General features: G+C 45.5%; 2 protein-coding genes across 2 annotated transcripts in view; one reads left to right on the forward strand and one right to left on the reverse strand.

Annotated features, from left to right (window-relative positions):
* The window catches only part of myo7ab (myosin VIIAb), a 32580-nt gene extending 27691 nt beyond the window's left edge, over positions 1 to 4889 (forward strand). Inside the window, 12 exon segments of the mRNA XM_079356528.1 lie at positions 223 to 376; positions 767 to 922; positions 1038 to 1143; positions 1441 to 1531; positions 1534 to 1553; positions 1724 to 1811; positions 2283 to 2389; positions 2473 to 2658; positions 2820 to 2936; positions 3381 to 3464; positions 3553 to 3672; positions 4383 to 4889. Coding sequence (XP_079212654.1) covers positions 223 to 376; positions 767 to 922; positions 1038 to 1143; positions 1441 to 1531; positions 1534 to 1553; positions 1724 to 1811; positions 2283 to 2389; positions 2473 to 2658; positions 2820 to 2936; positions 3381 to 3464; positions 3553 to 3672; positions 4383 to 4475 — 1322 coding nt within the window. The 3' untranslated portion in view covers positions 4476 to 4889.
* A 2507-nt stretch (positions 4890 to 7396) lies between these two features.
* gdpd4b (glycerophosphodiester phosphodiesterase domain containing 4b) lies at positions 7397 to 15874 on the reverse strand. Its single transcript, XM_079356545.1, has 16 exons — positions 15640 to 15874; positions 15082 to 15286; positions 14524 to 14627; positions 13032 to 13125; positions 12429 to 12488; positions 12126 to 12224; positions 11646 to 11739; positions 11226 to 11371; positions 10964 to 11046; positions 10664 to 10814; positions 10247 to 10471; positions 8709 to 8866; positions 8483 to 8630; positions 8159 to 8241; positions 7985 to 8064; positions 7397 to 7561 (listed from the first exon to the last, which is right to left on the reverse strand). Exons 2-16 carry the CDS (start codon positions 15253 to 15255, stop codon positions 7488 to 7490), a joined length of 1773 nt encoding a protein of 590 aa, XP_079212671.1. The 5' UTR covers positions 15256 to 15286; positions 15640 to 15874; the 3' UTR covers positions 7397 to 7487.
* Between the last annotated feature and the right edge of the window lie 339 nt (positions 15875 to 16213).

The following is a 16213-nucleotide window of genomic DNA, read 5'->3' on the forward strand; positions in this document are numbered from 1 at the left end:
TCATCCTCTTCAGCTGTCCTTAAACAAAACGTTTTAATTAAAAAAAGAAAAAAATCCTGTTAAAAAAGTTTCAGAAGCTTAAAGCATCAAATGATTCGACTCGTTCGTATTTAAATATGAGACTTTTTTAAACTTCAGTCGTGACTGTGTGACTCGTTGTCTGCATAATCAGTGTGTTTCCTCTTCCTGCTCTCGTGTTCATGACCTTGACCTTGGCTGCACCCGTGATGAAGTACATGGGCGACTATCCGTCCAAACGCGTGCGCTCCGTCAACGAGCTCACAGATCAGATATTTGAGGGAGCGCTGAAGGCCGAGCCGCTCAAAGACGAGATCTTCTGTCAGATCCTGAAGCAGCTCACCGACAACCACATCAAGTACGTCTCAAACAACACACACACACACACACATTTACAGTTCAACACACCTTCTCACTCACCTTTTCTTTTCCTTTTGAGTTTGTTTTTTTTTACTTTTTCCAGCATGTTTTATTTGCAAATTTAAAATTTCCAGTAAATGCACGAGCTGAAACTTTCACTTGCTATTTTTGCAAACAAATTAGGAACACATTCAGTTGGTGCACAGAGAGTGAAGACACATAAAAGAAGTTATTGACCGTTATTAGGGCTGGAAAATGGTTAAATGTTTATTTGGGATTATTTGCAAAATGTCAATATTTGATCATGATTAATTGGGTGTTTTAATTTCTATTGTTTCGTGTCTGTGTGTGTGTGTGTGTGTGTGTGTGTGTGTGTGTGTGTGTGTAGGTACAGTGAAGAGAAGGGCTGGGAGCTGCTGTGGCTCTGCACTGGTTTGTTTCCTCCCAGTAACACTCTGCTGCCTCACGTCCAGCGGTACCTGCAGGCTAAGAAACACTACCCGCTCGCTCCAGACTGCATGCAGCGTCTGCAGAAAGCGCTACGGTAACAAACACACACACACACACACACACACACACGCGCGGCTTACTTCTGATCTTCTTTAACCGTATTTCTTTTACATTCATGATTTTTCACCTTCGCTGATATTTTGTTGTAGAAATGGATCCAGGAAGTACCCTCCTCACCTGGTGGAGGTCGAAGCCATCCAGCACAAAACCACTCAGATCTTCCACAAAGTTTACTTCCCCGATGACTCAGACGAGGTCAGCGACGTCTTGTTTTTATATATATATACATATATATTTATACGTAAAAATACAAACACTTCGGCTCAGCTTAAAGATCCTTAAATACTCCATCAGTTCAATCCTTTCAGAAATCATTCAACATGGAAACGTGATCGGAGATTTAAGGTCACCTCAACACGTCTCCAAATCTGCTGCTGTGAAGTCATCAACTTTCAAAACACAGATGATCTGATATTTTATTGATTTCTTCATGTGTGAGCAGCTTTTACAGTTTAGTCTTGGGTTTTTTTTGTTGTTGTTTTGTTTTTGTAGGTGTTTGAGGTGGAGTCGAGCACGAAGGCCAAAGACTTCTGTCAAAACATCTCTGCACGTCTGATGCTGAAATCCTCCGAGGGCTTCAGTCTCTTGTGAAGATCACTGACAAGGTAAACTCTACCTGGAGCCTCACCACTTGATCACTTCAGTAACTGCAGCTTTAAAGGCTTCTGTAAAAAAAAACAGACAAATAAATAGTGCAAAGTCACAAATACAGATCTGTCTGTGTTACTACATGTGGAGCAAACATGAAGCACGCACTTCTTATCTGTTTCTTTAGGTCATCAGTGTGCCTGATGGAGACTTTTTCTTCGACTTTGTGAGGCACCTGACCGACTGGATCAAGAAAGCCAGACATGTGAAAGACGGTAAATCAAGACAGAAACTTTCTTTTAAGTTACCTGTACGGCGTTCTGCAGGCATGACGAGGCCGAACCTGTGGATCAGCAGGAGACACGAGACTCGTGAAACAAGCTGACTGAAGAAGACGTTAGACATCGGTCTGAGTCAGCGGGGACTCCAGCTCCTCTGTAGACACTGTAGGAGGGATGAAGAGAGAGCCCATAATAAACCCTCGTCCTTTGTAGCTTCCCATCAACGCTAACTTATCTCCATGCTTTCCTCTGATTGTAAAACGGCGCCAGGACCAGACGTCAGGTTCTCTTAACGTCTCGTTCAGCGCAGCAGGAAATAACGTCCGTACATGACAACAGCTGTGTTTGAAAATAAATAAATTCGGAGGTTTAATTTGGACGTCCGACATCGTGACATGACACATGTTTGTGTATGTAAACTTTTTCATGTTCAGCTCTTATATTGTGTGTTTGTCACCTGTGCAGGCGTGGTGCCTTCACTGACCTACCAGGTGTTCTTCATGAAGAAGCTGTGGACGAACACCGTACCAGGAAAGGACTCCATGGCGGACTCCATCTTCCACTATTATCAAGTGAGCGTGCTCTGCATACAGATTCAAACCCTCCACGTGCAGGCGGGTGGCGTCTGAACCTGTGACTCTCTTCTACGCTGCAGGAGCTGCCGAAGTACCTGAGGGGCTACCACAAGTGTTCAAGGGACGAGGTCCACCAGCTGGGGGCGCTAATCTACAGGGTGAAGTATGAGGAGGATAAATCTCAGTTCCACAATATCGCCAAGATACTGAAGGAGCTCGTGCCTCAGGACCAGATCCGACATCTTTCCCCCGACGACTGGAAGAGGGTGAGCTCACACACGCTAGGAGAGAGAGAGCAAGGACAAAGGAATCAAGGAGTCATGGCTGCACGGGTTCAAGTCCCGGTGCAGAACATGCTCTGACCTCTGTCCACAGGTTATGTGTGTGCATGTGTGGGATTCAAACTGACCCTGTTTGTCTCTTTCAGTCCATCATGTTGCTCTTCAACAAGCACTCAGGAAAAACTCGAGAAGAAGCCAAACTGGCCTTCCTCAAAATCATCTACAAGTGGCCCACGTTCGGTTCTGCCTTCTTTGAAATCAAGGTAACGCTCGCACTCGCGGCGTTTTCACCTCGTTCTATCAGCGATGTCGACGTCGTCAAAGTGTCTAAGAGCGTTTATATAGTATTTGTTTAAGGTCTCGTCTCTGAATTGAAAGCATTTCTACTCGCTCTCAGACTGGGCGGATTTTAAATCAAGACCGCCAATCACGCGTTATTTTTTTTTACGTCACTACTTTTTAAAAGAGCTAATTCCTGGAATTCATTTAGTGTCTGGAGTTTGTCTCGGTCCCTAAATGTCTCTTGACTCTGGTCTCAGGTCGGGTCAGTATGTCTCGGTCTCGGTTAGTAAAGATGTGTCAAGCTGTAAACAATGAAACGCTTTAATGATTGATGAAGTGGAATATTCACTGAGAGTAAAAAGTGGAAGTCGTCTCAGGCAAAACATTTAAAACTTGTTTCTTTTTCTTTTTTTTTCTCTCTGCAGCAATCAACGGATACAAATTACCCAGAAACCCTCTTGATAGCGATCAACAAACATGGAGTCAGTTTGATAGATCCCAAATCTAAAGTGAGTGCAGCGTGTGTGTGTGTGTGTGTGTGTGTGTGTGTGTGTGCGTGTCTCTCAGCTCACCTCTCGCCCCTCATGTTTCCTGCAGGACATCCTCACCACTCATCCCTTCACAAAGATCTCCAACTGGAGCAGCGGGAACACGTACTTCCACATCACCATCGGAAACCTGGTGCGAGGCAGCAAACTGCTGTGTGAGACCTCGCTGGTGAGACACGAGACGAGACGCACGAGACGCACGACACCGCTCACAACGATACGAACAAATAAAAAAGGGAAACAGAACTTTGAGATTTAAAATGTGTTGCTCATAGATCTGAAACAGGCCGTTGATTTCTGCACTGACGACATAAAGCTGAGTGCACACATCCAAAAACATAAAAAAAAATAAGAGGATTTTAAATTCCATCTTTTATTGCATTTCATCCTTCATGTTGTTTCTCTCATTTATCTTCTAAATTCAAAAAAACAAAAACAGTACGACAGCTTTACGCAGTGTGACGTAACAAGCCCCGAACATAAAACATGTAAACAGAGTTTCTGACGCTCTCCATCCTGGAAGGAATTCTCCTAAATCGCTGTTTGCTCATTTTTTTAAAAATACTCACGAGACATCAGTCTGCAGGGACTCCGGTTAGAAATGATTCCTAACAAGTTTGAGTCCCGGCGAGGACCAAATCTGGAGAGGTGCCAGGTTCCCTTGAGCTAGGCATCCACCCCCCTCCCTCCCTCTGACATCTCTCCATCAGTGCATGTCCACATGATCCTCTTTGTGCATGTTTAAAAACAGAGTGTAAGATTTCTTTTCTCCTTGCAGGATTAATAATCCTCCTCTTCTTCCTCTTCTTCTGATGATGATGATGATGATGCATTATAAATTCATACGACCTGTACTAAGGTTTTGCTTTAAACCCTCAGGGCTACAAGATGGACGACCTCCTGACCTCTTACATCAGCCAGATGCTGACGACCATGACCAAACAGAGATCCTCCCGAGGCAACAGCAAGTGAGCGCCGACTGGAAACTCATCGATCCCGGTCAAATCAATCCGACCTTTCAGGCACAGCGCAGAGTGAACACACGGGGACAAACTGCTCTCTAAAATCATCCCATCAGAGCTTATTCAGCCGTCTCTCTCTGGCTGGCTTTCTGTGACACTGTCACGCCAACGTTTGCATTCACGCTCATATTTATTGGCTCCGTCTTAAAAAAAAAAAACTCACCTAATTTGCCTTGAAATGATCTTTTCCAACCAACGGCAATTTGGATTTATTTGTTTGACTGTTTTAATCTGTTAGCGGCACCGAGCACCCGGCCTGTCGAGTTTCTGCTAAACAAGCTTTCACTGTAAATATTTTTAGACCTTTTGTGAGACGGGATTTAACCCCACAATGACCCCGTTCACGCCTGGTGTCAGAGTGTGTTGCGGTTCACACACTTCACTTTTACTCTGAAAACAAACATGTGTCTTCCACACCTCTGAAATGATCTGAATTCAAACCAGTCCGTCCTCATATTTATTTATCCGTGGCGTGCAGCTGTTGTGAGGTTGACCTCTGCATGTACACGTTCTGCAGAGGACAAATAGGCGCCAGGTGCTTGATGCCTGTCGCCTGATTTATCATGCACTGGTTAAATTTATAAAAATAATGTGAGCTAGTTCGGTATCCACAATCACCTGAAACACATCCTTCGAACGAGCTGGGTCGATTTCAGCTGCAAGATCTCTCCGGTCTCTTCTTCTCTTCTCTCATTTGAGGAGTCATGAGGTGAGACTCTAAACGCCAAATAATAATAATAATATAATCAGCACGTCTCCCCCCCCCCCCCCCCCCCCCCCTTCGGCCTTATGCTGCATGTTAGTCTACCTTACTCTCTCCTCAGCGATCCTTACAAGAAAGGACAGAAAGAAAGGAAACAAAGTGCATTTATGGGATTTTAACATTTAGAACAAAAAAGAAATGTGTGAATGTGAGCAGAGAGCAGAAACGAGCGCGTCCTGCAACATATTCAAACGGAAAAACGGACTTGAGCTTGTGGAGCTCTCGAGTCAAAGTGCTTTTACACCGCAGGTCACACACACACACACACACACACACACACTCTCTCTCCCTCTGTGCATCAAAAACATTTTCAAATCAGAACCAGACGTGTCGCTCTGTGTTCGTCCTGTAAGTAGCTTCATTTTACAACCTTATTTATTCTCATCAGTAATGACTTCTATTTTAAAACCTGTTTTTAGAATCACGTCTCTTCTAGAAGAAAAAAAACAAACCTCCCCGGGCTGTGAACTGTTTCAGATTTAAAAGGTATTTAAATGAAACCTGGTGATTTTTTTATGGCGTTGTTAGTCGTGCGAGGAAACGGACTGAACGTGTGCCACAGAGGTCAAACATCACTTCTTTGTGTGTGTTGATCCGTCGTAGCTTCAGGAACGATGTAGACGCAGTCTGTAGACGTAGACGGAGTCTGTGCACACTTTTTCTTTTCTAAATGTAAAAACTGTTAGTGTTGATTTTTAAGCATCAAGTCTGAATCAGTTTTCTGTTCGTGTGAAGGAGGAAAGCTGTCGTCCATGTTGTGACCACATTTACAAATGTAGACATGAATAAATGACATTTTGCAAAAAGGAACGGAGAAGTTTATTTCTCAAAGACATCTAATAGTGTTTAAATACTTAGAAATATTTCTGTACAGATTTCTGTCTTTCTTGTTTTTGCACCGTTTTGTGTACCTGGCCTCGATTTTTGCACGACTGTCAGGTTTGTAGGGGAACTTACAAAAACTCCAGAACTCCAGTAGAAACTCGAGATGAAGGATTTGAAACGACTCTTGGTCTCAAGACATTTTTTTTAGAAAGTCTCCGTCTCATCTCGAATCAAAAGCATTTCAACTTTGTCTCGATTCAGACCGGGCTCACTCCAGTTTTTAAATCTAGACGGGTCAAGACCGTCATCACTGACTACTTCCATGTCATAACTGTGAATAAAGAACAAATAAGTTCAATTCATTTGCAGTTAGATCTTTGTCCCCCGGTTACAGCCGCAACCACAACATGATGATTGATGATATTTATGGTTTTGGTCTTGACTCTGTCTCGATCTGGTCTCGGATCTCGGTTAGTTTGGTCTTGACTCTGTCTCGATCTGGTCTCGGATCTCGGTTAGTTTGGTCTTGACTCTGTCTCGATCTGGTCTCGGATCTCAGTTAGTTTGGTCTTGACTCTGTCTCGATCTGGTCTCGGATCTCGGTTAGTTTGGTCTTGACTCTGTCTCGATCTGGTCTCGGATCTCGGTTAGTTTGGTCTTGACTCTGTCTCGATCTGGTCTCGGATCTCAGTTAGTTTGGTCTTGACTCTGTCTCGATCTGGTCTCGGATCTCGGTTAGTTTGGTCTTGACTCTGTCTCGATCTGGTCTCGGATCTCGGTTAGTTTGGTCTTGACCCTGTCTCGATCTGGTCTCTGCTCTCGGTTAGTTTGGTCTTGACTCTGTCTCGATCTGGTCTCGGCTCTCGGTTAGTTTGGTCTTGACTCTGTCTCGATCTGGTCTCGGCTCTCGGTTAGTTTGGTCTTGACAACAAAACTAGCAGAAACCAAACAGCAACCTCCAGAGTGGAAAAATGAAGCCAATTTGGGAGTGCAAAAAAAAAATGCAATTCCTCGAGTGTCCACTTGAGGCTGACGGCAAAAGTGGCTAAAGTCCCATCAACATTAACCCTGGTTAAAAAAAATAATTTTGTCCAAATAGATTAACGTCTTTATTGGTTCACACTGCACCTGTGCGTACCTGATAAAGTCTAAGAGGTATTCATGATAGGGGGCGTGGCTTAACTGACCAACAGGAGGGCTGGTTGGAGGCTAAAGGACCGAGCGGCTCCATTCCTCCTGTTCTCCGACCTCGACGTGACGAAAGCAGCGACTCAGAGAAGAACTGTTTGCATCACTTTAATTAAAACAAAGTGCACTTGACAGATCTTACAGGTTTGGCAGTTTCAGGCTCTGTGTGATCAGCTTCTAAAGACGTCAGTGCTCGGACACGGTGGCCAGGTTGGTGGTCTGAGAGTGAGTGCTGGAAACCGACCAGATGTCACTCAGCTCTGTGAAAGGAGACAGAAGAAAAAAAAAAAGGTCATTGTTGGTTTTTAGTCACATAATTAAACTTTTCACGCATGCACAAAAAAACCTTCAAATTTACCCAGACTTTTTTTTTTGTGCTTTTTGCAACCAACTCCTTAATTAAATTTCTGCAAGTCAGCGTGAGCAGAAAATATTCAGGAACATTCCCCATGAGCATGAGGGGGGAAAGGGAGGATTATTTAAATATTTTAAGGTTAAAGGAACCGTATTTTATTTTCCTGAAATATGTTTCATCCTGCACTCGGGGGCGTTTACTCATTTTTCAACCCATTAAAAAAAATCTGTCAAAGTTAACGATCGAATCAAACTCATCCGAGCACGATGTCCCGCCTTCTGTCTCTGAACCGTGGAAACACTTTTTTTTCAGTCTCAGGTTTTCCTACCTGTTTTGAATTTGCTGTACGTCCCGTTGTCTGGCGGGATTTTGCCGCCCGTGCAGAAAGCCAGACCTCGCTCTCGCCACCTGACGAGCAAAACGACACACGCGACCCTTTCACAGAGTTCAGACACGAAGACACTCACTCCCTTTTACACTGAGAGACGTGCGATTGATTTACCAGTGAAAGAAGAAGATGACGAGGATCAACAGGAGGGACGCCACATCGGTGAGAATCCACATCAGGTTATACTCGGCTGGACTCTGAGAGAGGGACAGAGGAGCATCTCTTCATTTATTTATGAATCTTGTTTTAAGATGTTTGAAGGAAATCATATTTGAGTCCATGGACTGTAAATTAACCCTTTATTGACCAGCAGCACTTCTTAGACATTATGAACACTCGTGACCTTTGACCTTCGAGAACACGAGACAAACATTAAAGATGTGTCGCTGCGCTGAGATTTCAACGAAGGTAAAGCTCGTTCAGTGTTTTCTCTGTTACCATGGCGAGCAGCGGGGACTTCATGGGCCTGAGGATCTGAGGAGCGTTGGTGGTGACAGACTGGACTCCTGAGCACCAGGCCAGAGAGAAGAGCCACGGCTGACTGATCACGTACAGGTTGGTGCTGATGTTCACCGCAGCGTACTCTCTGCACACACACACACAGAAAAGTCCTGACGTCATATAACACGTGTTACGTTATACACACACACACACTCAGTGGTACCTGACGAGCTGAGCAGACATGGAGCTGTAGTGCAGATTGAGTTTGATGATGTTGTTGCTCTGCAGCTCCTCTAGAGGGAGCCGGCTGCCAGATGTCTGCTGAAGATCAGGATCCATCTCCTGGACTAGAGCGCGCAGGTCCGAGGGCAGCCACAGCACCTGGTGGACGAGACAAGGAACGGGATAATGATCTGCATTCACAGAGCACTTTATTAACTCGTGTTACTAAATGTTTCATACAAATTTAAAAAAAGTGTGTCAGGGGATTAAACAAGACAAGCAATAAAAACAGGAAGAGAGTGAAACGCAGGGTTGGTCGTTTATAAAACTAGCATGATTTTGAAAGTAGCATTCCCTCAGTGCTCCGTCTGCACCCTCCCCCTCCCCTCTGTGCTCCCTCTAAAGCCACGCCCCCTCTCCTCTGCGATCCCTCTAAAGTCACGCCCCCTCTCCTCTGTGATCTCTCTAAAGCCACGCCCCCTATGCTGTGTGATCCCTCTAAAGCCACGCCCCCTCTCCTCTGCGATCCCTCTAAAGTCACGCCCCCTCTCCTCTGTGATCTCTCTAAAGCCACGCCCCCTATGCTGTGTGATCCCTCTAAAGCCACGCCCCCTCTCCTCTGCGATCCCTCTAAAGTCACGCCCCCTCTCCTCTGTGATCTCTCTAAAGCCACGCCCCCTATGCTGTGTGATCCCTCTAAAGTCACGCCCCCTCTCCTCTGTGATCTCTCTAAAGCCACGCCCCCTATGCTGTGTGATCCCTCTAAAGTCACGCCCCCTCTCCGCTGTGATCTCTCTAAAGCCACGCCCCCTCTCCTCTGTGATCCCTCTAAAGCCACGCCCCCTCTCGTATGTTATCCCTCTAAAGCCACGCCCCCTCTCCTCTGTTATCCCTCTAAAGCCACGCCCCCTTACCGTTGCTCCAGAAGCAGAAATACTTCGTCTCATGTCTCATTCAGCTGTAAGTAAACTGTCAGTATAAACGCCGTCATCGGTGACGAGCTTTGAGTGTGAGCGAGAGCACGCAAGAGGTAGAGAACGAGCAGGGAGACAGGGAGGCTGTGATTGGTTCATCAGATTGGCACCTCATGGCAGACATTGGTTGAAGTTTTTACAGACATACAAACTGATACAGATGATGGATTCTCTTTGTTCCTTTTTCAGAGAACCTGAGTTATTAATGTCTGTCAGGACCTAAAGACAGTTTCAACCAACATCCGTAAAAGTTAATCTGGAGGAAATGACCGACCCTGCCTCACTGAGTCTTCAAACCTCGTTATTGAAGCCGGTACGCAGATACAACCAAGATGAAGTTTGTCTAAAAGCACCACATGCTTACAACATTCCCCTGAAGCTGTCAGGCTTTTTAAACCGGGACACATCTCCAAAAACATCAGCATATCATCCGTCATTGCTGAGCTGTAGTGAGGGGTTTTGGCCACTTGGGGGCAGCAGAAATATGTTTAAAAATGATTCCCTCTTCTTTTGTTGCTGCATGAAACACACCTGAGACTGTGACTGCTCACACTCTCATCCTCACCTGCGAGGAGAGGATGGACGACTCGTTCTGGATGACCTCCAGCGTCCGTTGGATCCAGGTGTCTCTGTACGGGTGACCTCTGGGAGGACGGTAGAGGTCAAAGATCACCAGCTTGTCTTTCCGAGCGGCCAGCTGGAGGAAGTCGTGCAGGCTGCAGACGGGCTGTTTCTCCGCCCGCAGTCTGTCGTCCGCTCCCAGAGAGCCGACCGTGCCGAACGGATCGTGCTGGAAGAGGCGGAGATCAATAATCAACACTGTGATGTAACACGCAGGACGACATGTTCAACTTCTGCCAGTGGATTTTATTTTATCTGCTCCTCTGTCACACAGTTTTACACAAAAGTCTGAGATTCTGCAGCGTCTCAAATGTGTTCACTATTTAATCCAAGATCAGAGAAGAGTCAGTGTGCGACTCACAGAGAGAAACCAGGCGCCGGCGTTCAGGCTCTCCAGCTCAGACCAGGTGAACATGGCGGCTGGATGGTCGGTCCGGTTTGGAAAGACCTCCTGGATGTTGGTGGTTCTTTTTAGAGTCTGATCGTGCATCAGGAAGGGGACCCCGTCAAAGCTACAAAAAATAAATAAATAAACACAATATGACAGGAAATGTTTAATAATGTTTATAACAAATAAAGTTTTAAAAAGATAGAAAAAAATCAGCATCAGAGGATCCCTGTCCTTTATAAATGAAATAACAGACAGGAAGTATGAACTGACCTGATGGTGACATCCGTCTCCAGACCTTCACTTCCTGCCTCCACGGCCTTCTCAAACGACATCAGTGTGTTTTCTGGAGCGAGCTGCACGTTACACACACACACACACACATATACAGCACGTGTCATATAACCACATAAGAATTGATCCTGAGTCATTATACTGAGATGAAGCTGTAAATAAGTACAGAAAATTAAACTTGTCTGTAACGTCCGTTGATGTGGAGAATAAGAAGGTTAAATGTGTACTACACGCTGCTCACCATGGGCGCTCCTCTGTGGCCGAGGAGGGCGGGCGCAGGACCCAGAGTCCCGTCCTCTTTGATACAAGGAGAATACAGACCGAGGGGCACCAGGTACAGAGCGGACAGGACGCTCAGGTAGAAACCCAGGATCAAAGCCTGCCTCACTGACACACACACACACACACACACACACACACACACACACACGTGGAAGAAACACACAGACATTTTTTGATTGGATCAAGAAGAGCCACATGACATTCACAGTGAGGTCAAATACTCCCCCAGCAGAAACAGGAAGTAGAAGTACTTTGAGTGACAGTATTTCATTTGTTGACGATGCTTCAGTAAAACTATCTTTAACTCCGCCTCCTCCTCAGGTTTACGCCTGTTTATTCGTTTATGCTTTAAATCAGTGCTTCTCACACTGCACCTCACCTCTGCTGTTCATGCGAAAGAAATGCAAAGCAATCGTCCAGGCCAGCGCTGTCATCAGTAAGACTCCGCCCACATGCAAATAAGGTGCGGTTATCTGTGTCAGGACAGGAAATAAAAAAAAAACATCAATCTGGTAACATGAGAACAAACTACACTCAGGAAGTTAAGGAGGAGGAAGAGGAGGAGGAGGAAGAGGACAGGGAGGAGGAAGGAGAGGACAAGGAGCAGGAAGAAGAAGAGGACAGGGAGGAAGGAGAGGACAGGGAGGAGGAAGAGGAGGAGGAAGAGGACAAGGAGGAAGGAGAGGACAAGGAGGAGGAAGAGGAGGAGGATAGGAAGGAAGAAGAGGACAAGTAGGAAGAGGACAGGGAGGAGGAAGAGGAAGAAGACGACAAGGAGGAAGGAGAGGACAAGGAGGAGGAAGAGGAAGAAGATGACAAGGAGGAGGAAGAGGAGGAGACGGAAGAGGGTGAGAGTGACCTGGAAGGAGAGCAGTAACGTCCTCCACTCTTTGCTCCAGAGGTCAGACAGGACGGCCGTGGCTACGATGGAGAACGTCAGACTCACCAGGATCCCGATCTAACAGCAGAGACGACGACAGCAGCATTTATTTCCTAATTCAGCACCAAGAACGACATTCACCTGCCTATAAAACAGAACTTCTCACACATCGTGCACTCGTTTTGACCTGCAGATATTCACACGCATGCTTCATGTCGTTTGCTTATTTGATCAGATTTCATGCAGGGAGGTTCTCAGTCCACCTCGAAGAGCTGATGTTACCTTGTGACTCCAGTGTAAATAAAGCTTCTGACCCTCTGACAGCAAACACACAGCCAGCAGCTGCAGAGAACAACACACACACACACACATTAACACACACACACATGAACCTGAACCCATCACTACTTTTAATCACATTTAGGAACAGGATCATATCAAACTGTTAAAAACACATCTGAAGCTGTTTTTATAGAAGCACTCGTGACAGCCTGCTGAAATTCTCCAAAGTTGTAATTCATACCTTTCGCTCACAGTGTGTGTGTGTGTGTGTGTGTGTGTGGGGGGGGGGGGGTCTCAGGAGGTCAAAAAGGCACTTCTGACAAAAGATGGCAAAAAGGCTGACTCTGATACTTTAGTGAGAGTGTTTGCCGTCGTGTGATTGGACGTGTTCCAGCTCAACCTGAAGATTTTAGTTGTTTTTTTAGGATGTTTTCAGGACTGCCCCTGAAATCCTCCCGCTCTGGGAAGTCTTATAAATGTGTGATGTGTAGTTTGACAGAATCCCTACATCAACACAAGTTTTGGAGAAGCACATCCTGGCTGACTCCACGCTAAGCTTCGGGACGTTTTCAGGAGCGGCCTCGTGCGTGGTGCGAGCCTCACCGTGAGCACAGTGATGTAGGTGAAGAAGCCTGCAGCGATGACCAGCAGCACCACAGACCAAGGAAACCAGAAGCCCAGGATCCCAAAGTTAAACCTCCACAATCAAACGGGGAAACATCAGAACACGTTAGTGACAGAAAGAAAACAGGAAGCAGCAACAAGAGTGGAGATGCAGTGAGACACAGAGCATGTTCAGAGGTTTGGGTTTTCTTCCTATTAAACAGGTCGGTGTTTTCCTGCGAGACTCTTGGCCGGCACTTGTTAAAGGGGATGAAATCCTCACACGTCCTTGTTAACAGTTAAGCAAACAGCAGACAGCAGGCAGCAGGCTCAGCACTGACAAACACGCATCTCCGCTTTGAGCGAAATAAAGGTTGGTTCTTCTTTCTCAGTAATATCGGGCTCAGGTGAAACATGTTGCTTTAACTTTCTAAAGAATAAAAGGCTTAACAACAAAAAGCTCATTATTCCAAAATCTAACCAGACCCAGACAAAAGACTCTTTCTGACCTGAAAAACAAAAACGCTATTAAACTCCCTGAAACCCTGATCGTCTGAATAATGGTGAAGATTCAATCAAAACATCCTGCACACTCTCTTGCTTCAGACACTTACACCTTTACTTTAAAGCTCTTCAGAGGAATTATTGGTTTTGTGTAAATGGCGCCCCCTGTGGACAAAGCAGCACCTCTTATGTCTTTGCTGATCAATGCCTGTTACAGCCTGTGCATATTTGAGCTCACATCCTCGACCTCAGAGTGCTTCTCACCAACACAAAGACGACACGGGAACAACGGGAATGGATCCTTTCCTGGCATTAGAAGCAGCTCGAAACACACAAGTATGGATGAAATTGCAATAAATGGATGCTTATCAATAATCTTAAATTCACACTAAAGTCCAAGAAAAAAAAACATGGATATTTTACACTGCTTACACTGAAAATGCATGTCAATGTTTACTAGAAAACATTTCTACTTTACACTTGTTTTTATGGGCCAAATATACGAACAGTGGGAAGAGGTGCATTTACTACAGTCGACCTGTAGGGGGAGCTAACGAAAAGCTACCTGTTAGAGACCTCTGGTGGACGCAGTGTTTTCTGTCCAACAGCAGAAAGAAGAGGACATGTCAACGGAGACTTTGAAGAAAGTAAAGTCAGCACACTCAAGGTCCTTTTACATCTGGGGAGAGGAGCAGCGTACGCTTCATCAGCATCACTCTGAGGAAGGCTGTCTCCTAAAAACACGTCTGATGCTGGTCTGTCCCAGATCAAAAGACGTAAAAAGGACGCGGAGCGGGCTGACTGTTCTACTTTCTTGCTTTCTTGAAACCCTCACATGTCGCTGACTGTGAATCTTTGCTGTGGAACATATCGAGTCAGGACGTTTCTTTGGCGCTCTGTGACCCACCGTGTGACATCTATCCAGTGGTGATGTAACTGATGTGCTATGCTCAGTGATTACACATAATGAAGTGTTCACTCCACCCACCAGTCAAAGTCATTGTAGTCGTTCTTCGCTTGTCCCCAGAAGTACAGAAACACCAGCGTCAAGCAGAAAGCCACGAGCAGCAGAACAAAGCTGACGCCTTCAGCCTGCCGACACATGAAGCACAAGTTGGTTCGTTTACACTCTTTTAATGAGCAGCGCGTGGTCTCCCACCCCACTTTCATCGCCTTGTTTCCATGGAGACGGAGGATGTTTTTACAGAGTAAAGACGTCAAACAGGAAAGGAGGTCTTAAGTGGCCTTACAGGGACTCTAAAGAAACAGCTCATGTTTTACTGTGAACACTTTATAATAACATGAGTTAAAACTGGTGTTTCTCTCCTGTAAGATCACTCGAGGGAATCTGAAAACATCAAAAGCAACACGGGACGTTTACAATACAATAGTTAGCTCACCTTGAGTTTATGTCTATGTGTATTCTGGTTAGACAAAAGGCAGCGATAGTAACTTTCTCCAAACTGTCAAATGTATTTCTACGGCTGCATTTCGAGCCGTCTCTACAAACAAACACTCGATGAGTCCGGCGTGCGCCTCGTCTGACCTTGTTGCAGCAGCACTCTCCCGGCTGAGTGAAGCTCCTCTCGTACCGTCTCCACCTGCAGCCGTACAGACCGACCAGACACGACACTAAAGGCTTGTGCTCGTAGCGCCGCAGCAGCTTTGCACGGAGGCCAGGCAGCCAGCCGAACGTCAGCTGGGACAAGGTGGACGCCATGGCTCACACGGTCTCCGACACAGCTCCCATCCTGCTCACACACACGCCTGAAACACAGAAACAAACACTCCTGCATTCAAGTGACAATATGATAGAAAGAGTAAAGTCCTGGTTTCAGGACAGGATATATATAAACAAGACGCAGTGGAAGAACATAAAACACGGACAGTGAAACACATTATACAGGACTAATAGTGAGAGGTATTATGTGCTTCATATACTGACAGTCAGATGTATAATTATGCATACACAGGTCAGGTTTGATTCAAACTTAACGGCACTTGTGTGCAGAGATAAAATACAGAAACCACAGAATGATAATAAAATTCTAAATGTTATAAAAAAGAAAAATCTGTTAACTCAGCTGAACAAAAAGAAAAAAACTCAAACTGTTTGTTCACCATTTTTACGCTTTTGTTTTCGCTCTCTTGTGCCGGAAAATCACCAGAGAATGTCTTCCTAGTTTCCTGTTGCTGTCCCGAGAGGGAGACTTGTGGATTTGCGTGGCGGGCCTGGTCGGATCTGTTGTGCCCTGATCAGCTTCTTCACTCTCGGCTGTGTGTGTGTGTGTGTGTGTGTGTGTGTGTGTGTGTGTGTGTGTGTGTGTGTATGTGTGTGTATGTGTGTGTGTGTGTGTGTGTGTGTGTGTGTGTTCAGGTCAGTCTCTCTGCAGGAGAGCAAAGGACAGCTCAGACTGTAGTTATCCTTCTTCACGTTCATTAACAGACTTTTTATTGCAATGTTTACAAGCAAACATGTGTGTGTGTGTGTGGGGGGGGGGGGGGGGGGGGGCATAATACAGACAAATAAATATTATTTACATTCTCTAACTCCAATATCGTCTAGTTTATAACACAAGATAATGGCCTCATTATCTTAGATTTTAATGTCCCAAAAAGAAGATGTATGTTCAAAGTCACAATTTAAAGTACTTGCATGCAAACTGCTGCAGAGCAGA

The sequence above is a fragment of the Symphodus melops genome, assembly GCF_947650265.1.
Source record: "Symphodus melops genome assembly, chromosome: 11".
Classification (NCBI taxonomy): domain Eukaryota; kingdom Metazoa; phylum Chordata; class Actinopteri; order Labriformes; family Labridae; genus Symphodus; species Symphodus melops.